The sequence below is a fragment of the Diceros bicornis genome, chromosome 35 (assembly GCF_020826845.1).
Source record: "Diceros bicornis minor isolate mBicDic1 chromosome 35, mDicBic1.mat.cur, whole genome shotgun sequence".
Lineage (NCBI taxonomy): Eukaryota > Metazoa > Chordata > Mammalia > Perissodactyla > Rhinocerotidae > Diceros > Diceros bicornis.
Window position 1 is genome coordinate 14,401,611 of NC_080774.1, and position 23,300 is coordinate 14,424,910.

Here is a 23,300-nt window from a genome sequence, read left to right on the forward strand (position 1 = left end):
GCAGCCCAGATGAATAGTTCTTGCTCTTTGTCACCTGCAGGCAGTCTCAAATTAACTTGCCGATTCAGACAGAAGGCTTTGAGGATAAGGTGGGCAGAGTGACATGCTGGAGATCGGGGGCAGTGGAGATGGAAATATACAAGTAAACATGGCTGGCTTAAAGTCTTAAATCCACGGTTTCCCTAAGGGCATGAATTAAAAGGCGGTACTGGGGGCCGATGCTGCAGGGGTGAAGGGGCCCAGGCATCCAGCTTGCCCATCCCGGCAGGAACCATCTACCCTGTGATCTAGGTCAGAGAATCTCACTTGTTTTGGACTTAGGGCAAAATCTGACCTTCTTTTGGGAGCCCAACGCAGGTGGCTGCTGAGAGCGTGTTTGGCAAGAAAATCCTGTGTTCTCAGGCCAATGTCAATTGGCCTGGAGTCAGTTCTCTTTCTGTGCATCTAGGCATGGCTGGACCTTGGAAGGACTCACCCTGTTGACTCGGGGAGAAGCTGACTATCATGTCAGCACCGCAAACTCATCTTTCCCTTGAGCCTGTTTTTTCTCACAAGACCCATTTCTCAGCTTAGAGGCAAGACTCTTGATTTTCTCGTTGGTTCTCATCCTCCACAACAGATGGGTCTCCAGGTCTTGTTGACTCAACCCCTAGAATCTCTTTATCACTACCTCTGCCTCTTCCCTCGTTCAAGCCTTGGTTACTGCAATAACCTACCCATAGTTCAGTAGGCCATCCATCCTCGCTCTGTGCTGCAGCCAGAACATTCTTTTCCAAGCATAACTCCAATCACCTTATTTTCCCCCTTTAAAGAACACTCTTAAGGACTCCCTGTTGCCTACCAAATAAAGTCAAAATTCCCTGATGTGTCCTCCACCTCTCCCCACCATCTGGTGCCTGCCTGTCTTCCCAGTGTCTCTCTCCCCACCCCCACCATCCACAGCTTTCCAAAGCTGGGCTACATCTGAAGCCAGCCCTGATTTACCCTACGTGCTCCCCGTCCATGCCTTTCCTCTCACTCTTCCCACTTCCTGGCAATCTTCTCTCCCCAAACCCACTGGTGGAAGCCCACTCATTTCTCAAAACCCAGACATTTATGTCAATTCTAAGAATTGTGTCTCTACATACCAGATTCTAACCTTCTATAAGAGAGGAACCGTATTTTCCTCTGACTGTTCCACGGTGCCTTCTGCGTACTAGAGAAGCAGGAAATGTTATAAATTAAGTGAAAAAATAAAATGTCACTGGGCATCGTAGGGGCATTATCTCCTTTGTGGATACGTAGACTCAGAATGGTGACTTGATTGTCTGCGGAAACAGGGGCATAATTAGCACATGGACCCAGGTCTGCTTCCCAAACTCCATTTTGGTGGGTCTGAAGCATTCCCCCCAAAGAAAGATACCCGGCTGTCTCACATTGTAGAAATTAAGGGAAAACCTTTCTCCTCTCAGGGAGTCTAATTAACTAGTTCTGCTTCTTTCGCAACACAAGGTTCGAGAATTGGATTCATAGTGGCGACAGGAAAGCACTAGATTCCAGCTCTCCTGTTGTCTCATTCCTCCTGGCGAAACACACTTTTGCTAAATGGGGTTGGAACTCTGCAGGCCAATTCAAGGGGGAGAGGGAAATAAAATGCCTGTAACCTGGGTAATCTCCAAATGCCCAGTCAACCCTATTTTTGCTCATCTACTGTTAAACCAAATTTTGCGCCTGTTTTTTGGCCATTGGGACTGAACTAAAAACCACCACGAGAGGGCAGCATTTACCCACTCTGCATCAGAGCTAAACTCTGAATCAGGACTCTGCTCTCTGCCTCTTGATAGGCTCAGTGGAGCCGGCTTTTGGTATCAGGAATTCTGGCAAATGAGAGAAACACATGCGACCAGTCTGCTGTCTTCTAGACGGGAGTTATGAAGCAGCTTGTGTTGGAGGTTGAAAGGTGTTTACTTAGATAAAAATCCTTCCTGGAAAGAAAGATGAATCCTGGTTATATGATCATTTCTTTGGCCTCCCTGATAAAACGAGACGATGTTTCCATCTGTCTGCCTGCTACTAGAAGGGCAGGGATATACGAAGAAGGGGCCTGGCACACAGTAAGGGCTCACAGGTATTTATTTGGCGATGGAAAAGCATTCATGTGTACAGCTTGATTTGGAGGGGGAAGCACTGATCAATTCCTCTTTGATGGAGGTTGGACACAGCAGTTCAGTCCCTGGGGAGTTAGTGACATCTTAGGAGGTATCTCCAAAAGGCTCAAAGAGTTGGAGAGAAAGCCCCTGGAGGAAGGTTACTAGGAGCCGGAATTGTGTTTGCAGGAAAGAGAGGGTTTACAAGGGGCTTCCCTCCAGGTTAGAGTGGGGTGGCGGAGCATGCCCAGGGTTTGGTCTCTAAGCCATGGGAGCCCGAGCAGGAGGAAACAGGATTAGAGGAAGGCAGGGAGGTCATAACTGGCGTGAAGTCGAAGTCCGCGTGCCAGGGATGAGACAGCAGTGGGGGCCGCCAGGGAGGGTGGGGAACGGCGAGATACGGTTTGCCCTTTGACTTGAAGAGGTTGTCCCCTCATGGGGACACCTCTTTGGCATCCCCATTCTAAGGTCCTTCCAAAGAGGGCCAGGGCACTTTCTCTTTGGCAGACCCCCAAAAACTGAGCATCAAGAAAGAAACGCCCATAGTGCAGTATATAAAGGAAATGCTGTCTTTCTACATAACACAACAAAACAGAGAATAGAACTGCCTGAATGCTTCCCTTCCAACCCCGGGGCCCAGGGCAGACCCCTCGAGGCAGTCCCTGGGGGTCATGGAATTTCTCGGCTCTTTCTGGGCACAGTCTGCCACTAAGTGCAGAAAGGCACCCTCCCACCTCATTTACTCCAAGAGGGTAAACTCAGCAGGTTGCCTGCCAGGCCCCGATTCCTGCTAAAGACTTTGCTGCCCATTTGTGATCTGAGTCAAGGATAATTTATTTGTCAAAATTACCTTATCACGTTAAACATTGGGAGGATCACTTTCAGAAGGCCAAAAGCGTGAGGGCCAGGTTCTCCCCGTCCTGGGGTGTGTCCTGCAGAAGCAGCGTGCAGTGCCTCATTACGGCTTCCCCGCCCTGCCTGGTCTGCTTTAACTGCCTTCCATTATTCCATCCTCAAGGGTGAAACAGCAAGCCCCATTTGGAGGAATGAAAAAATAGCAATGATTCTGCCTTGGTATTGTTTCCAGGCTCCACAACTTTCAAGTTTGCTCCATTCACACTTTTTAGCTTCATAGCATCGAGACTGGCAGAAACTGGGGACAAGTGACCGGTCCAGAGTCACCCGGTGGTGAAGATGGGGAGATTCTTATTTCCAGCACACTCGCTTGGACATCACTTCCGGTCTCATGAGTGGGATAGCCGGGGGAGGGTGTAGTCAGGTGGTCCTGGCCCGGGTGGGTGGGGCTGGGGAGGGGGTTTGTCCGGTCCATTACATGGGTTGACTTCCCACCAAGGGCTCCGCGAACAGGTGCCAGAATCCAAATGCACCTCATTCTGTGATTCCCCCTTTGGTTGGAGATTTCTCCGTTAATCATCACACCCCCCTCTCCATGCCCCAGCCCTTAATAAGTGGGACAATGAGGGTGCTTCCCAGTGTGTCAGGGACACTAGCACGGACCCTTAATTATGCACATGTGATGGCTGGGGCACGTTTCTTGGCACCGAGGGTCTGCGGGCCACACCCTCACACAGGCAGGAGGACACACGGAGACCTGGGCCCGTCACACGCACACACACATGACCAAAATGTCACCATAAAAAAGGATACGGGGGGACTTCAGCGGCCGAGGGACTGGCTCACAAAACTCTTCTGTCCGGTCCCTGCAGCCTGTCCAGGGGGCCCCAGGAAACAAGCCCTGACACAAGCGATAGCCGTGTGACAGTGGTTTCATGCACCGGTGAGTTGCCCGTGTCAGGAAGAGAGAGGGGGAAAGGGCGTGTAAGAGCCACTGCGGATTATAAAGGCCTTGCACTGCAGCGGGGAAACGCAAGGAGAAAGGCCGCAGGCCCAGAAGAGGAGAAAGGACACGGGACAGGACGAGAGGCAGAGCAGGGCCACACGGCCCGCAGGAAAGGTTCAGCGGCGTCCACGCAGGCAAAACCCGCAGCCGCCCCGCCCAGTGCATGGGCCGGCCCCTGCCATCCTCTGGGCAAGAGGATCCAGTTAGGAGCTGAAAACCCTGTGGGGGGAGAAGGGGGAGGAGTCAGTGCCCCAGGGGCAAGAGAGATGGGGCGTCCTTAGAGACCCAGAGAAAACCACTAGGCTCTGGGCGCAGGGCTTTGTCTCTTTCATTTCCTCTGTAGCCCCAGTGTCTGGGACAGGACCCGGCACCTAGTTGGGGCTCATCTTGAATGAATGAATGAATGAATACACAAAGAATGAACGCTTGAACGAGAGAATGAATGCTTGCACAAATGAATGACTGCTTGAATGAATAAATGAATGAATGCTTGAACAAATGATGAATGAATGCTTGAATGAATGAACAAAGGAATGAATGCTTGAACAAAGGAATGAATGCTTGAATGAATGAATGCTTGAATGAATGAATGCTTGCTCACCAACACAACTGGCCAGGAAGAGGGACATTTAAAGAGACTTTGTGACACCAATGGAATTGTGACCGTAAAGGCCAAAAACATGAGCCTACTGGACACAAAAGTATAGTTTTGAGACTGTGGTGTTGTCATAAGGGCAAAAAAATGAGGATGCTTAAGAAATGGCGAGTGTGCCTTGTGCTGCTGAGAATGGGACAGCTGAATTCCTACTAATTTAATGTAAAGGGCACATGGTGGTGGTTCCGTGGCAGGAAACGTGGCAGTGAGATGACAAGCAAGGTTGATGTGTCATGGCGTTACAGTAAGGTTTAAATACTCCCGCGGTGCCTCAGACTGTCTCTAGCAATTTCTAGACGACAAGTGAAATTGTCCAAATAATACCACTTGGAATCTGCATCAGTGAGAAAGCTCCCAGCAATTTGGGGGGTTAGGGAGGTGATATAAATGCTGGGAATACAACTTCTCAGAGGCGAGAGTCATCATTCCTCTAGGGGTGACCCCAGGTGGAAGCTGGCATCCAAAGCTGGGGTTCGCACACTTGATGGGGCCTCAGAATCCCCTGGAGGGCTCGTTAACACACACCCACTGCTGCACCCTAACCCCAGAGTTTCAGATTCAGCGGGTCTGGGCCAGCCTGGGAATCTGCATTTCTAACAGGTGGTGCTGCTGCTGCTGCTCTGGGGAGCCCGCTGTGGGAAGCCATGGCAAATGAAGTCAGACGTCCCTGCCCATCAGGCCCCGGAGGAGAGGGCTCTGCCCACCCTGCACCCCTGGGATAGAGCCAGCTTACTCATCCGTGTCTTTTTTGCTCTCCTCAATGAAGGCAATGGATTCAGATCTAAGGCGGTTGGTCACTTCGTACGTTCGCAGGGTGACCCCGAAAATATCCTCATGGTACCGGTTGTCATCCTAGGGGACAGAAAATGCCAGGAAACAGCCTTCAAATGCCAGCCAAAGGCACGGAGAGAGGCAGACACACTGAAACCCTGGAATGGAATATCTGTAGAAAAGATGGTTCCTCAAGACACGAGGCGTAACCCCGTGCATCCTGGAGTAGCTTCTGTCTCCAAGACTCTGTTTCAGCGAGACCCTCTGCCCTCCAGGGCCTGGGGCCGCTCTAGCCCAGTTGGCAAAGAACACTTATGCTCCCCTCCAGAAACGGTGCTGCTACTTTGTCAATTCCGAGGACAGAAGAGGTGAGGAGGTCAAACGTAGACCTCGCCATTCTCCCCTTCCCTCCATCCTCCTTGTTCCTACAAGTTCCCATCTGGGCACAGCTGGGTTTTGCATGAAGCATCATAGCCCATGGAGACCAGCAGAGACGGGAGAAAAGAAACAGTGCCTGCTTTGCACTCAGGGAACACCCCCAAAGCTGCCCCCAGTGGAGACTTTTGGGCCACACACGAGTTTATCACAAGATGAGCATCTTGGCTGAGAAACAACCAACCAAAAAGAAGAAGCTCCTCTGGGGACGCAAGAAACAGCACAAGTGATGATGAACTTGCGGTGTCTAAGACTTCCGGGAGCTGTGGCGGCTCCTCCGGCAGAACTGAGGGGCAGGGATCAAGAGCACCCTCAGAGGGTGGGTCTTCGAGGATGAGGCGGGGGAATGCACCTCTCTGCTGAGGAGGGGCACTGGTTGCCGCACACGCGATTGGCAAGCATGGCAAAGCATATCGATGCACGGAGTTAAGTTCCGGCATCCTTTGGTCCTGAAGGTTTTGAAGAAAGTTGCCCATTGGTAGAATAGGTTCATTTTTAGTTGAGGTGGATTTTTAACCTTATTCTGCAGAGTTCCACGGAATCTGTGAGTGTCTCCTGAGGCTCATACCAAAGAGACTGAGTGATGGGGGGGGCTCTGCGGCTCTCCTTGGATCTCTGACATTTCTACCAGGAAGTTTGTTTCTTTTTTTTTTTTTAACCCACTGGAGTTTAGCACCAGGTTTAGAGCAAGACTTCTGCAAAAATGTGTGATTCCTGCTCTTTTAGGGAAGCAGGGGGAAAGATGGGATCACCCCTGGAGCTTTGTGGAGGCCTGGACTCAGTTTTTTTCTCTTTGCTTGCTGAGCTGCTGCTAGCCTTTGTGCAAATCAGGAAACGGCATCCCTCCTTCTGGGGTGGGCACAGCCCCACACCCAGGTGCACAGCTTGGAGAGCCAAGCATGGGGTGGCTTTCAGTCCTAACTGGCCCCCCTTGGACAGAACTTTTTGTGCAGTGCTCAACCTGCACAACTGCACAGGGCAGTGCTACTGCTTGGTTCTGGGGGCAGGAAAAGTTAGGGTAGCATGTCTTCTGTCTAGCTACCCAGTGGTCCACCCACTTATTATCTGCACACACCACAGCCCCCAACCATATTTAATACATGCACCTGCACGGCTAGCTAGCCATCCTTCCTTCTCTCTCAACTATGGTTTGGACTACCTGTATCCTCTACCCTCAGTCATAAATGGAAAAATGGGAGCAGAGATACCATCATGGCTCCCCTAAAGGTGGGATGAGAAAGAGGTGGTGGGGTGACAAAGAGGAGACAGGGAACCGGATGCTGGCAAAGGGACCCAAGAAGCCAGCCCGTCACTCACCCTCAGCCTGCTGATGAACACCCCGGCGTCCTCCACCGACAGCTTCCCTTGCTGGGTCATGATGCGCTGGATGGCTTTGAGGACGTCGGCGGCCATGGTGACGTCTCCACAGACGTAAATGTGGCCTCCTTGCTCCTTCAGGGCTCGGTACACGGCCTCCGCCAGCTGCTCCTGCAGGATGTCCTGCACGTACTTCTGCGGGGAGCAGGGGGACCCGTGAGAAGGAGCCGGGCCGCGAGATGCTCTCGCGTAGCTCACTTCCCCCCAGGGAGGAGACTCTGGCACAGGGGCTTGTGGGCAGATGGTGTATTCTGTGAGGGAATCCCAGGGGGCTGGGAAGAGTGAAATAGGGGAGGGGGAGCAGGGACTGCCAACCAAGGGTGTGTGAATGAGCTGCTCCCCACTCTGGAGCTCAGCTGTGCTGAGGACCCTCCAGGGAGCCATGTAGAACACACCCAGAACCACCCCCTGGAGGGGCACAAGAGAGGGCCGTTATCTACTTGCTCCTCTCTCCAATGGCCAGTGGTCGGTCACCCATGGGTTGTTAACAGCTGTGCACGTCTAGGTGCGGGGCTGGTTACTGTGGGCCTCCTATGCTGGGGCGCCAGAGAAGCCCAGGGCGGACAGCGAGGGCCGGCGAGGGGAGGGGCTGTCAGGCCGCACTGGGCAAAGCCAGCTGCCACAGCAACAGCTACGGTAAAAGGTGGGCTAAGAGAATGGGGCGGCACAGGGGTGTCCAACACAGCCTCCAGGGAATTGTCCTGTTTGCTCAGGATGTCTCTACCTTGGCCAGGAAGCTGCCCCCAGGCGAGGCTGACGTTCAGCCGGTACGTCCTGGCCTGGCTGTCCCGTTGTTAAAACATTGAGGTTCTTCCGCACCAGCTGTCACGTAGCCACTGCCCAGACGCCCTGAATGTCCCTCACCTCCAGCTGTCCTGGCCCCTTTCCTGGGACCCCCTGAACCCCCTCCAAGATCCAGTAGGAGTGTGCTCTAGTCCTGTGTCTGTTCTGATTGGTAGTGCCTCTTATGGGCTGTTAAATATATTTTTTAATTCATATTTTTAAACATTTTTATTGTGATAAAATATACACCACATAAAATGTACCATCTAACCATTTTAAAATGTATAATTCAGTGGCATTAGGTACACTTACAATGTTTTGCAGCCATCACCACTATCTAGTTTTGGAACTTTTGTTTTGTTGAGGAAGATTCGCCCTGAGCTAACATCTGTGCCAATCTTCCTCTATTTTGTATGTGGGACGCCACCACAGCGTGGCCGCTGCCGAGTGGTGTCGGTCCACACCCGGGAACCAAAGCCGGGCTGCTAAAGCAGAGCATGCCGAAGTTAACCACTGGGCCACAGGGCCGGCCCCCTGGTTCCAGAACTTTTTCATCACCCCAAACAGAAACCTGTGCCCATCGGGAGTCACTCCCCATTCCCCACTCCCCCAAGCCGCTGGCACCCACTAATCTGTCTTCTGTCTCTATGGGTTGGGCTGTTCTGGATATATCATTTAAGTGGCAGCATATAATATGGACTGTTAAATATTTTAAATAGATATTTTCACCCTCCATACTTCCCAAAGTACAGAGCAATTTCATGGAGGAGAATTCAGAAAGGGTGAGGGGCTTTCTGGGAGCGGGATGTGCATGTGTCTATGAGCACATGTGTGTTGGGCTGGTGGGAGACCGTGAACGGGCTGGGGGTTACCTTTGGTTTGTCTGGCTCCCGGGAGTAGGCCGTGTACAGTTCTCTGAAGACCCCCGTCTTCTTGGCCTGGAGGGCCTCCTCCCTGTAGATGTGGTCTATCTTGGACTGCCGGCACCCGAAGACCAGGACCATGGGGCAGGGACTCATTCCTGGGGACCAGGAAGATCTCGTGTCACCGACAGCTCTGCTGCCTGATTGCGGGGATGGCTGGTGGTGCCAGGGGTGGGGTGCTGGCACCTTAGCGTGTACCGTGCAGATACAGGCACATGGACCCAGGTGTACCCACTCACACACATGTACACACATGTACACACGCATGCACACACTGAGGGAAGCAGGTAAAGTATGTTCAGACTCCGGCAGACCCCTCTTCTCTGGGTCTCAACCTTTCCCTTCTGCCCCCCACTACTTAGCAGCCCCCACTACTGGGTGACGCTAACACCCCAGGCTCTGGAGCCTGATGTCCTGGGTTTGAATCCCAGCTCTGTGTGAGGACGAGCCACTTACTTAACTTTCTGTGACTCTGTTTCCCCATGTACAAAATGGAAATAATGAGAGCATCTACCTCAGAGGGTTATTGTGAGAAATAAATGCAAAACATTACAACCGTGCCTGGTACACAGCGAATACTCTATAAACGTAGCTAGTCTCCCAGAAGGATAGGTCCGTAGGAGCAGGTTTTTAAAGTCGTTTCTCTGTCTCGTTCATTGCTCTGCCTCCATGCCTGCAATTGTGTGTGGCACTTATCTGATGCTCAATAAATCCCTGTGTGATGCACGGTGCAGCTGTGGGTTTCTTTCTCTCTCCTCCCAAAGCTGATCCTTCGTGTCTCTCACACAGCAAAGCCTGCTCTTGAATAACAGCCTTTGGGACAATTGCATCACCGCAGCCATTTGATAAGGTGTAACACTTGCCCCTTCTGGGGCTGCTTGGATTTTAAGATGGGGCTCTATCTTAACAGTCAAAGAAATGTCTTCCGGGGATGGAATTTCAGGCCCCAGGATAAGCTGTGTGGAAGATGCGTTTGGACAGGTCCTTCGAATTACACCATGAACTTCGCCTATGGGCCATGTCAGGACATGTTCCCCCGCCCCTGTGCAGGCAGGGGTGCGATGGAGAGAGAGCTCCATCACGCCCCCTCCAGGCTGCTGAGACACAGGGGGCCTCCCCAGGCCCAGGGGGTGGAAATCACGTGGCTGCTGGACCATGACCCACCTTTGTGCTGGATGTCAAATTGCCGCTGCTGCCAGAAGCTTCGGAAGGGGGCAATGCCGGTGCCCGGGCCCACCAGGATGCAGGGCACTAGGGGATTTCGGGGCAGGTGGAAGCTAGGCGCTCTGGATGAGGAAGGGAGAGTTAGAAGGCTCGCTGAGGCAAATCCGATCAAGAACAGTTGGGTCTTAGGTAGACCGGGTGGCCATCTTGGGTGGAAATACAGAAGAACTTGCAGGTGCCCCTTATCAGGGTGGAAGGGCCCACAGATTTGGGGAATTCCAAAAACAGGAGGTACTCAGGGTCTGGCTATCACTCCACGTCCCAATTCTCCCCATTGCTGAGCTAAGCCACAAAGGGCAGTGAAGTCACTTAACTCAGGGTTTCCCTGCCTTGGCACTATTGACATTTGGGGGTGCAAACTTCTCTGTTGTGGGGGTGCCTTGTGCATAGTAGGACACCGAGCAGCACCCCTGGCCTCTACCTACAGCACCCTCCAGCTGTGAAAACCAAAACTGTCTCCAGACATTGCCAAATGCCCCTGGGGGCAACATCAGCCCTGGTTGAGAACCACTGAGGTAAACACTCATGAGATCTCCTAAAATCAGGGAGTCGCAGACCTCAGTGTGCAAAAGAATCACCCAGGGGTGTCAAAAGGGGTGCAGATTCCTGGGCAATGCAGTACGTCTGGGCTCAGGACTCTGTATTTTTGAAGGACCCAGGGGATTCTGATGCTGATGGTCTGTGGACCATACCACGAACATTCTACCCTCAGTGGTTGAGAAGGATGGTGGCCACTGTTCAGGCAGAGAAGTTATCGGTTGACAAAGCAGGTACCTCCAGTGGGCCTAAGCTCAGGTATAGCCTTTGTTTCTTTATTTTTATTTTTTTAAAGTTATACTTTATATTTGATTGATTGCGATAAGAACACAACATGAAATCTACCCTTTTAATAAATTTTTAAGTGCACAATACAGTGTCATTAACCATAGGCAGGAATATCCTTTAACAGTAAGTTTGGGAGGAAAAGCTTTGATTGATGGTGGGGGGGTGTTGGATCTGCCCCATCTCTAAGAAACTGGGGAGAAATAGTGTGTCCAGTAGAATTTGGACAGAATTTCCACAGTCTGCCAATTCCACGCAGGCTGAGACTGCATTTTCCCAGTTCTCTATGGTAGCCCCAGCTTAGCCCAACACATGCCCTTGATAAATATTTCTCACATTGACCTGACTTTGACCAGAGGACTTGCTTAGCTTCTGCCGTATTGCTCTGTTCCATGATCCTGTTTCCTTCACAGTTGGAGTGATGTAGTAATGTTGATCTCGACTCGGTCTGACTCAGCCATCTCTCCAGAACCCTTCAGGCTGGCCCACCCACCCCAACTCAGGACATCAGTATGGAGGTTTGGGACGGCCGCTCATTTCTCTCCATTTGCCACTCACCCTCTCACGAAACAGGGGACCACTTCGTCAGCCTGTATCCGGTTGAGCCAGGAGGAGCACACGCCGTGGTGAATTGGTCCTTCTCCATCTAGCGGAATAACCAATGTGGTGTCACTCACCTACCGCCCCAAGCTCCCCATCACTGGCCTCCCGGCTCCCTCCAGCGCAGAAGGCTCACAGCCCCATTGCCAAGGTTCTGCCTCAGAGTTCCTTGTCTGGATCCCTTACTCTGAAGAGGAAGAGGAAATGGCATAGCTGGGGTGAGCTCGTGGCTGTGACACTGCCCAGGATTCTGTTGGATGGGGCGGGGTCGGATTCAAATCCTGCCCGCTGAGAGGGCGTGGTCAATGTGCTCTCAGGGGCCTGCTGGGATCCTGGTCTCAGCGCTCTCTCAGGCACCGTGCAATTTAATTGCTTCATCAAAGAGGGAAAATATGGGAGCAGAGGTCTGGTTATCTGACTGACCTACAACCAGCTGGACATCATGCAGCAGAGAGCTCCCCCTCGGAGGGAATGGGTGGTGGGGGCTTGTCCTAGCTGCTGCCTTGCGGGGACGAAGGGATGAAGGGAGTAAAAGGGGGTTCAGGCTTTGGGAGTAGAGGATGCTACCACATACACATCTCCCTTTCTTCCTGGTTCTGCACGGGGTTGGCTTTGCCTAAGGGGGCATTTTGCCCGCTCTGCTTCGTCCCTCAGTCTCTTGGTCTTGGGGGGCGGGTCTCTTCCAGGGATTTGGGATCTGGCAGTAGTTTGGCAGACCTGCGGAGGCCCCTGGGGGAAAAACGCAGACGTGGAGGCTCCCGGAGCCTCTGCCCACCTCCGGTGCGGTAGGAGACGATGGCCACGGTGAGGTGCACCTCATCGGGGTACATGTCCGGGGAGGAGCTGATGGAGTAGTAACGAGGCTGCAGGAGGGACAGCTGTGTCAGAAGCAGGGTGGCGGGCATCTGGATGGACGGGAACTCCTCCAGCACCTCCACGATGGTGGGGTTCTTGCCCCATTTCCATTCCTCGTATTCCTGCAAACCCTGTGCCAAGGAGAGGGAGAGAGCAGAGCTTGCACCAGCTCCTGGTACACACTTCCAGCGAGCGCTTCAGGAGGTCCGGGGAAGAAGGCAAATAAAAATAAGAACAGTTAATACACAGTAATTATTCTGTGCCAGGGTTTAATTCTCACAAGGACCTTATGAAATAAGTATGATTGTTATCCCCATTTTATAGATGAGGACACTGAGGGATCTAGGGGTCCCACGGCTACGAGGTGGTGATACTGGGTTTTGAATCTAGGTCAAGGGGTGGCCAACTTGAGCCCGCAAATCTGACTCACCACCTGCTTTGCATGGCTTGTAAGCTAAGAGTTGTTTTTACATGTTTAAATGGTCTGGGGGGGAAATCAAAAGAAGAATACTATTTCATGACACAAGAATATGATGTGAAATTCACACGTCAGTGTCTGTAAATAACGTTTGATTGGAACCAAGTCACGCCCACTCATTTGAATATGCTGTTGTGCTACAATGGCAGGGTTCAATGGTTGAGACAGAGACCAAGTGGACCACGAGCCTAAAATATTTACTACTGGCCCTTTGTGGAGAAAGTGCCGACCCCTGCCCTAGGCAGTCTGGCTCCAGAATCTATGCTCCTGACTGTTACACTTCCCGCCGTATGTGAGGGTCAAGAGAGACGCACTGTGGAGGGAATCATGAATTGCAGGTATAGAATGCAGACTTGTGGTTTGTGGTTTGCACGGCTGGAGATGCATCCTAGGGGAGCAAGGTTCATGTTCAAGATGGTAAATGACAGCCCTGAGGACCACATTCAGGAGCGCATTTACAGCAAAGCCCAGCTGTTACTGGGGAACAGAGGAACCCTCTGGGGCTCTGGAGTTATTTCCCTACATCTCAGAAGCTGCCCTGGGCAGTCCCTTATTGCTTATAGGAGGCTCAGATTCTGAGGAGGGGTAAAGCCTATTTTAAGTGCATTGTATAACAAAGCTTTTTCCCATGTTCCTGAAGACCATCCTTGCTTTATTGATAGGTTGTGGCATCCTTGAGAACGCGCCTCCCAGACCTCCAGCCTCATTGACCTCCACCTACAGGGGCACAATTGAAAAGAGCCCCAGCAGCTGCTCTCTGAAGCTGACAGCCACCTGAAACTGACACTGATCACCTGTGTTGGTCCTTCTCAGACGCATCTGCAGTCCCGGCTGCTTCCATTCAAACCCCCTTCCCTCTCCTTCACTTGGGGGTCAGACTTGTTTGAGGTCTGATGGTTCTGCCAGCCTTATCTGACTCTTTCTCATTTTCTCCCCTAGTAAAAATCCTCCCTCATTTGATCCCATCTTGGAGTTTGCACTTTTCGGAAGACTAATACATACAGTTATATCAAATTCTCCTTTAAATAATCCCATGCAAGCAGTGCGATCTCTGGTCCCTCTTCATATTAGCCTCCTCATCATTAATTTAAAATTTTGAATCAAAGTTATACATGTACATAGTTTAAAAGTTAAATAATTCTGCAAAGCTTATGATGAAAAATAATGCTCTCTTGTTCCATCTCTCCAATCTGTTTCCAACTCCCCAGAGGTAACCACTTACAGTTCTTTGAGTGTTTCTTCTGGTGTTTATTTTCATATTTCTAAAGAATATGCACTCCCTGAATAAGCCTCTTCTTCACTGCCCATCATTCAATCCCCTCTCTTGCACAGCAGAAGAAAGTGAATCTATCTTTCGCTAGTGGCTTGCTTACTGGGGAGGGGCCCCCTGGGAGAAAGCTGGGTGGTCTTCCCAGGTAGGGTTCTGACTGAGCAAGGCGTTGCAGCAGCTTGGGGCAGGTGAGTCCTCGGTCTCTAAGCAAGGGTGGTGGAAGCTGTTTTTTTTGGTTCACCTTAAGATCAGAGGCCTCCTATATCTTGAAGTCCTACCTACAGCTCCTCAGCATTGAAAAAGGCTTATTTTGAAAACAGGGCACTGTGGGATTCTCCCAGTTTCTTTTTCTTCTAACCATGGGCTTGGATGGAACTAATGGAAGCTCAAGGGTTCCAAAGGCAGGATGAAAAAGAGTTAGAACAGCAATTTCTATTGCGCCAGAGAACTTTGAGATCCAGTGGGGTCACTCTCGTTCTGTTAGACCTTAGCTGGAATGAGGGGAGATGGTCAGGACCAGCCAAAATGGACTAGCCAATATGGCGACCTTCTGCAAACCAGAATATGGCCGCCCTTGCTCAAGACTGCCCTCTGCTGGAAATCTGTGGTAATAAATATGCAACTCTCTCCAACCACCAGGACATGAAACGCGTCCCCTGGGTTGTATGAGACCAGGGACCCACCTTGCTGAGGACCAGCAGACGCTGCTTCTCTTTCTCACTGGTGGCCAGGGAGGCAAACTGCTGCAGCTGCAGTGGCGTCGGCGGCGTGGTGATGTCCAGGTAGTACTTGAAGGCCTGGAAGATGGTGCAGGGCGGGAGGCGATGCTCATCCGTCCAGTTACTGATCACTCCTGTGGAGGCACAACGGGGGTGAGAGGTGGTGGGGGAAGGAGAGTCTGAGCTCTGAGGCTTGGGTCCAAGTCGGGGAGGCCAGCCCTGCTTCTGGGGCAGAGGATGGGGCCGGATGAGCCAAGTAACCCTTCGGCTGTCCCCCTTCCATGTCCCACATCTACACCCAGGGTCCTGGGGACCATGTGACACACCCCGGGTACACGGAGCATATCCAAAATCAAGTGAGCAAACTAGTCCAAAATTAAAAAATAAACAAACATTAAAATTGAGACATTTCCCTGGCATTCTACACAGTGCGCCGCCAACGGAGTGCAAGCTATGAGTCTATTTTGGCTCCATCTGTCCTCTCATGGTGTCAGGCTCTCAATCTTCTGAGTGGGATTCTGGTGTTTAAAATCACAAACACGCCTCACACTTACCCAGAACTTTCTATATGCCAAGCATTATTCTCGGCACTTTAATTAACTCATTTAACACTCACAACAATCCTAGATGGTGGGTGCTATCACTATCTCCCTTTGCAGTTGAGAAAAATGGAAGCACAGAGAGGTTAAGGAATTTGCCCAAGGTCACACAGCTCATGAGCATGAAGTATTGCTGCAGACCTTGTTCTAACTACAATACAGTACTGCCTCTGTGTACTTTTCAGCCAATATAACCCCTAAACACAAGCCTCCACTTCATCATGGGCTCAACCCAGGATAAAAGCATTGTTCCAACATGGAGGAAAAACTGGCTGGGCTGGATTTATTAAGAGAAGGTGTGTCTCTCCAAAGTGGTGTCTTCCGAAGGGATTTTCAATAGGGCTTTGACTACTTACTATTTTTACATTCTGCCCTAGCTCCTTTGTAAAGGTGACATGTCACCGTATCCCGGGCTGCCATGGAAGGTCGATGCAGTTCCTCGTACCTGAGCCCTGAGCCCACCTGCGCCTACTGAGACGAAGCACCGAGACCCATTTGCCTTTGAAAGTTCTTCAATGGAGTGTCAAGGATGGTCACTGAAACAGGTTGGAACTTGATCTAATGTGGTCAGAGATGTGGTTCGATCCCTAGTGGGCCATCGAGCTTCATAAGTGTCATTTGATTCTAAGAGGTGGCAGGGCCAGATTTCAGCTGCTATAGACTCAGTGGGCAGCGGGCGGTGGTGATGAAGGAAGGAAGAAGAGTGGACACTACTGAAATCAGTTTCTAGCTGACGAGGGTATGTAGAAGAGCCCTTCCCACCAGTGATGAACCGTCAATGTCCTGGCATCATGGACATTTGCTCAGCCAGTTGGACCAACGCTGTTCAGTCATGAAAAAGGGGGAGTCTTCAGTCTCACAAGCTGGAGGCGACAGAGACCGGCTCTCCTACCTGGGTTGGTGACAGGGAGGAAGAACAGGTCTCCTCTTCCCCAGACTCCCACTGCCCCTGGACTCCCTGGAGACGGGAAGGGCCCTTGGGAGCGGCCATGGGGGGTGCCCGGCCCAGCCATAGTTACCCAGAGCCGTGTTCCGCTCCTCCAGGAGCTCCACTGTCACCAGCTGGTTGACGGGTGGCGCGTCCTCCAGCCGCTCAATCAGGGCGTTCACGAGGTCCTCGTGGTTGCCGGGGAAGACGCCCAGGTGGTCCCCAGGCTGGTACTGCAGCTCCTGATTCCCATTGGTGTGGAGACGCACGAAGATGGTCGATCGGCTGGAGGGAAGGGCGGGGCAACAATCAGATAAGGGCCACCAGCCACCTTCCCCTTCCCGCCTTCCGTCACTCCTTTGTCTGTCCCTGTGGCTGCAATTTCCCTCCTTCCATTCTCGTTGGGGCCCATGCCAACCAGACTTCTGCCCCCATCATTCCACCCCACGGCTTTCAGCAAGGTCACCCATGAGCGCCTCATGGCTGATCCAATGGCCAGTTCCCAGAGCTCTTCTTGGTCATCGAAGCAGCACTGGACATGGCTGCTCACTGCCTCCTTCTCAACTCCCTTCTCTTGGATTCTAGCCTCCCAGGCTCCCCTGGTCCTCTCTCTGGCTGTTCCTGCTCAGTCTCCTTTGCTAGTTCCTTCTCAGCTCCCTTAACTCTGGACACTGGAGCACCCCAGGGTTCTAGTCCTCAGAACTCTTTGCTTTTCCATCTTCCTGCTCCTGCTTTTCCTTTCTCCATAGCACTTACCATCATCTGACCTCCTGTAGAGTTTACTTCATTGTCTGGTTTGGGGTCTGTCCCCCCCACCCGCCCCTTAGCCCCCAGGACAACATAAACTCTAGAGGGCAGGGAATTTATCTGTTTTGTCCACTGTCTCTTCCTGGACCCAGGACGGTGCATGGCACCTAGAAGGTGCTCAAGAAATATTTGTTGACTGAAAGAATCTCAGACTCCCGGGATTAACCAGCTGCCAGAACAGGCTCTGTTCCCAGTACCAACTGGGGGGCTCTCAGGAACCACGACCCCATTGGAGCCACAGGCAGTGGTGTCCCCAGTCTGTGAAATTCCATCTCTTCTAGGAATCCCAAGCTACACCCCCTTTGCAACCGGAGGTCCTCATATTCTCACGGAAAAGGGCAACGGACTGGGGCTTAAGCGCAGGCTCTCGTTAAACACAAATCCACTGATACTATAAAATTGAGAGATCTAGGGAGAAAACCCAGAGAGAAAGTGGTTTATGCCTGCCGGGCCATGCCCTTCCGCACTGATTTTTGTATTTCAGGTGCAGGAGACCTATACTAAGGAATGGCCTCAAGAATGACTTCCCAGGGCCGGCCCCACGGCTTAGTGGTTAAGTGCACGCGCTCCGCTACTGGCGGCCTGGGTTCGGATCCCGACGCACCACTTCTCTGGCCATGCTGAGGCCGTGTCCCACATACAGCAACCAGAAGGATGTGCAACTATGACATACAACTATCTACTGGGGCTTTGGGGGAAAAAAAAAAAGGAGGAGGATTGGCAATAGATGTTAGCTCAGAGCAGGTCTTCCTCAGCAAAAAGAGGAGGATTAGCATGGATGTTAGCTCAGGGCTGATCTTCCTCACCAAAAAAAAAAAAAAAAAGAAAGAAAAAAGAATGACTTCCCAGACTCTGATTATTCTGGTGCTTTTAAAAGTTTTTGTATAGATACACTGCATTTTACACAATACCCGCAAACTCGGGGATGGATTACACTTTGGTAAATCAAATCCTTTGTACTTTTTGAGTTATGTTTGCACTTCAGATCTGCCTTTCCTTCATTGCCAAGTGGTTTTCCGTTCATTTAGACACTTGCTATTCAACATGAAGTTTCCACATTCTCCGTGGTATGTAAAGCAACACTTGAATAGACCAATGGGACTCGCTATTTAAAGGAGTTTTTGGCACGACTAAGAGCCCTTTTGTGCTGCAAATAGCCACCATTATTAACAGGAGTTGTGCTGGCACATTTACTTTTTTGGGTGTCAAGTATTTTCTTGAGGCAAGCCACCCCTGTCCTGAGTATGGTGGGGAACTCGGTGACTGAAATTGTGAACGGTGGTGTTAGGGTCTGGGGTCCCACTCTCCTTCTCTGGGCAGATTTTGCCCTCTCTGGGGCACCGATCTTGTCAACCATATGGACTTGCACGACTGATTCTGCTCTGAGCTCACACCCATCTTTTGGTTCCTGGAGAGTCAGGGACAGCAGAGGCCGAGAGCCAGCAGGGGGCGCTGTGGGGTTGCCAATTTGGGCCTGCGGAGCCAACCACAGGAAGGCTTGATAGGCCCCGCCAATCAATTCCCACTTTCTCCTGGATCATCACGATTTCTTTCGGAAGTATATTTGCCTCCCTCCTTTTGGCGGGTACAAAATAGAAACGCGGAGGACCCAAACTTGCTGAGCCGGCTCACGCTCGCAGCCACTTCCTCCAGGTTCTCTTGAACCTGGAGGAAGGTGCTCAGGCAGATAAGGGGCAGGCACGGGGATGGAGCTGGCAGGTAGCTGGAAGGTGGGCCCAGGCTCTGCCTGTGCTGGGAATTTAACCAAGGAGACTTTGCAAGCCACTGACCAGGCATGGCCTGCTGAGAACCTGGCACTGAATGGCCACGTGGACCCACAACACCTTGATGGGCTGCTCGTTGAAGCTTCGCAGGAGGCTGATCCCTGGTGAGCAGTGCCAGCTGGAGACCAATCATCTTAAATTTCAGTTCTGCTGGGGGTTTCTAATTATAGGATTTTCTACTTTTTTTTTAAACTTGGGACACATATAGGCCATTGAGAAGAATCAGGGAGGGAGAAAGGGCAGAATCAGGAAGGAGCAGCCAACTGGGCCCTCTGCCCACACCCCCCCAGAGTATCCCCTGCATGTGATGTGTTTATATCCACATACAGGAGTATGTTTCACACACAGACGTGTGTGCACACGCACTTGGCAGTGGTTCAACGACAGGTTCACAGACTAAAGAAGAGTCTGCTGGTGTCCAGCATTAAACGGAAAAAAAAAATAGCTAATGTTCATTTGTCAATGAAAAGAGTAAACAGTGTCCCCTGTGAGTGCTTTGAGTCAATAAGGTTCACGCATTCAACAAATTTCTATTGCGTGTCAGGCACTGCTCTAGGCACTGGGAGAGAGTGATGGATAAAGACAACGAGTGCTCTATTCTCATTGAGAAGTAACTTAAAAGATCTCAGATGGGGTTGGTGAAGTAGATGGGTGGGTGGTGATGGGCTGGGGACAGTGGGCTAAGTGACCATTAGATAGGATGGTCAGGGAGGCCTCTCTGCTGATTTGACATTTGAGCAGACCTGAACAATGAGAAGGAGTGGACATGCAAAGATCTGGGGGAAGAGTGTTCCCAAAAGGGGGGCAGCATGTGCAAAGGCCCTGAGGTGAGAAAAAGCATGGTAGGTTCGAGGAAGGGAAAGAAGCCTGGAATGTCTGGAGAGTGGTCAGCGCAGGGGTGGGTGGTGGGAAGAGGAGGTCAGAGAGCTGCACAGGGACCAGATCATGAGGGCCTTGCTTGTCATGACCCGCCATGGCAAGGATTTGGAGATTTCCCTAAGTCCGGGGAAGCCATTGGATGGTGTCAAGCTGCAGAGTGATAGGCTTCAATTTACATTTGTAAAAGATTACACTGGCTGCTGTTTGGAAAATGGATCTTTGAGAGAAAAGCCAAGAAACAGGGAGAGAAGCTAGGCATCTACTGCAGCCATGCAGACCCGAGATGCTCCTGGTTTTGCTCAAGGCGGCAGTTGTAGATCTGAGATGTGGCTGAAAGACAAAGACTGAGCCAGCTGAGAGCTGGATGACCAGTGAGAGGGAGACAGAGGAGGCGAGGAGGACGCTTGAGTTTCTGGGTTAAGCCGAATGTCGATGTCCTCTGTTGAGATGGCGAAGGCTGGAGAGAAGCAATTTTATCCGAGGGGAGACCTCACTCCCTTGTAAGGTCCTGCCACTCTCCAAGACACCCTAGTGCTGCAGCCGCCTTCTGCATCTTCGCTCCTGCCAGTCTCTCTTCCTGGAAGTCCTGCTCTGTCTCACTGCCTACCTAAAGCCTACCCTGCATTTCCCTCCTCCTTCGGACTTCTAGGACTCACCATCCACGCTCCACCCATGAGGCTCCATTATACTCTCCTCTGTGTTGTTGGCTAATTGGTGTACAGAGAAAATATATTTCCTGGCCAGGCAGTAACTGAGGTCACTTTTCTCTTTAGATTTGCCAGGATCACCCTCAAAAGGCTGTTTACTTCCTCCTGAGCACTTTGCGTGCAATTAAGGGTCTCTGGGGTGCTTGGGAGCGTTGATTTGTGATACCTCGCTTATGGCCTTTTTGCCTGATTTTGGCCTTGGGCAGGGGAAAACGGGAGAGGGAGTCAAGTGTTTTTCACTCAATTCTTGTTTGTTTTTAAATAAACCTTATAAAGCTGGAAATGGTAGTAAGCCTGAAAATAGGTAGTGCTATGGGGCATGCTCTTAAAGAGATCAACACTCAGACACAATTTGACCCTTTTGCATTAATCATAACTGATTTTAATACTATCTTCCAGATCCTAACCTTGCTGAAATGTTCTCTCGTAAGTCACTCAGCATAAAGCCAGCTTTCCTTTCCAGAAGTGAGTGGGGGGTTATTCTGGGACTTTGGTTCCACCTAGCATTAAAACATTTGCAAATTACCTTGCTTCTTATGCACTACGGTTTAAGGAGTAATTTTTGTGATCTGGTCTTTCACAGTTTGTTGCTGAAAGAAATTTCCAGTGGATTCTTAGTCCTTCCTCTTCCAATGCTACTTAAGTTGTATCTTTTCACAGGACAGAAATGGGAAGTAAGATGCGTATTTCAAACACACTGTCCCTCTCTGTATCAGAGATTGTTATGCTCTGAATATTGCATGTAATTATTCAAAGGGATTAATTTCCCAGTCCATTTCTTTAATGTTTGAGGATTTAGGAGAGAACACGAGAGCTCTGGGGCTCCATGCTGTTGATCAGTTTATCAAAGGTTTGAAGTCCACGTGGAAAGCATGCATACCAATTCTGCAGGTGTATGAAGCTGGGATGGATAAGGAATAATGATGGGGACGTATGACATGCTAGTTGCTTTGCGTACGTCATCCTTGATACTTACAGCAGCCTTGCAATGCTATTGAAGCCACCTGTATAGCCATTCAGCATACTAACTTTGGAGTCAGAGTCAGGTCAGTGTGACCTTGAAAAAGTCACTTGCATTTTCTAATGGTAATGACCATTTCTCACATTTAAAAAGTGGATGATAATGGTACCTACTTCCGGGACTGGTCAGAATTATGGGAGATCCTGCACAGAGAGGACTCAAAACAGTGCTTGGAATACAGAAAGTACTAGATAAATGTCAACAACCTTTATAGCCACTATTCTCATTTTAGATAAGGAGACAGGGGCTCAGAGGACCTGAGTGGCTTGCCCAAGGTCACACAGCTGGTGTGTGGCAGAGCTGGCATCAGAACCCAGGGTTGTCCAGCTCGTGAGCCCACTCTTTGTACCAAGCCATGTAAAGAATCAAGATTTCAAAAGATCTTCATGACGTGTAACTGCAGAGTGAAAAGATTCCTTTCAACAGGGATCAATGCAAAAAGCTTCATTAATGCTAAAAAATTTACTATCCAAGTAGAGGGATGGACAGACCTGGCTCGATCATTCTGAAAAGACTCGATGTATAAGAGCAGCAAAGCTTAATGGGAGAGCAGCCTGCCTGTTAGAACAATGCCTGCAATCGGGCAGCATCAGCATGTGCTGTTCAGATCATGGATGGTAATAATAGCCTCAGAGCACTCGGCAGTGATCACAGGACCTCCACTGCGCTGTGACCAGGTCTGAGAAGGACGGCTCCAACAGGACAGAGCATGTCCTTTTACTAAAGCAAAAGGCTTGGGAAACCTGGTCTCAGGAAGAAAGTCAAGGTCCTTGGCTATTTGCAGGTCTCCCATTTGGAGGAACTGAATTTCTTTTGGGTGTCACTCGAGAGCCTAACTGGGATCAAAATGCGGTGCTAGGAAGAGATGCTTTGCTCATAAGCAACAGTAAGATAATTTCTAACAATTAAGACTTCAAAACACAGAGTGGGCTGTTTGTGAGGTAATGAGCCTCTTGTCAAACAAAGGAACTTAAGCAGAGTCTGGCTAGCCATTTTGCAGCACCCCATAGAAGAACTATCCACAACGAGGAAACGCCTGGACTAAGTGATTTCTGACTAAGATGCTACGGTACAATGAACATCAGCAGCTCAACAAGGGTGTGGTCTACATTAAAAATTCTTCGCAAAACCTTTCTCCTTCCTCTTTCCACAATGACCATCACCATCTCCTTTGCCCGTCTCTCCGGGTCGAAGCTCGGCAAAGAGAAAGCAGGCAACCCAGATGCTACAAAGCAGCAAGGGGGTCTAGATGGCTCTTGGAATGGGTAGGAATTAGGAAGCCAGTCCTCAGAGTCAACAAGGGCTCCTCCCTCATTGTGGGGGGCAGCTCGAGCAGAGGTGGGCAACCCCAAGTGAACCAAGGTGTTCCTACCTGGATTTAGGGCTCTGAAGGTTTTGGCGGCTGAGGAGTCGAGCAGCTGAGACCCGCTTTTTGTGGACATTGGATAGACCTACGGGGAGAAAATGACAGTCTTCCTGAGATGGGCTAAACAGTTGTTAATAAGACGTCTCCAGCTTCCACTGACCCTCTACGCACACTCCCACTGTCCTCTGAAGTGAAGTGAAGCAATGAAAGAAAAGAGGTCGGGCAGGCATTGGATGGGGAGGGTGGGGTGATTGTGGATAACGCAGCACAGAAAGCAAATCTGAACTGCGTTGAGAAGAGGACGGTTCAG

At 50.8% G+C, this 23,300-nt stretch overlaps 1 protein-coding gene across 1 annotated transcript in view; it reads right to left on the minus strand.

The window, feature by feature from the left end:
* Window positions 1–943: 943 nt before the first annotated feature.
* The window catches only part of NOS1 (nitric oxide synthase 1), a 105,800-nt gene continuing 83,443 nt past the window's right edge, over window positions 944–23,300 (minus strand). The window contains exons 20-29 of the mRNA XM_058531515.1: window positions 22,997–23,075; window positions 16,518–16,711; window positions 14,864–15,033; window positions 12,353–12,563; window positions 11,536–11,623; window positions 10,096–10,217; window positions 8,881–9,029; window positions 7,166–7,360; window positions 5,376–5,494; window positions 944–4,206 (exon numbers count right to left, since the gene is read on the minus strand). Coding sequence (XP_058387498.1) covers window positions 4,191–4,206; window positions 5,376–5,494; window positions 7,166–7,360; window positions 8,881–9,029; window positions 10,096–10,217; window positions 11,536–11,623; window positions 12,353–12,563; window positions 14,864–15,033; window positions 16,518–16,711; window positions 22,997–23,075 — 1,343 coding nt within the window. The 3' untranslated portion in view covers window positions 944–4,190. The remainder of the gene's footprint in view (window positions 4,207–5,375; window positions 5,495–7,165; window positions 7,361–8,880; window positions 9,030–10,095; window positions 10,218–11,535; window positions 11,624–12,352; window positions 12,564–14,863; window positions 15,034–16,517; window positions 16,712–22,996; window positions 23,076–23,300) is intronic.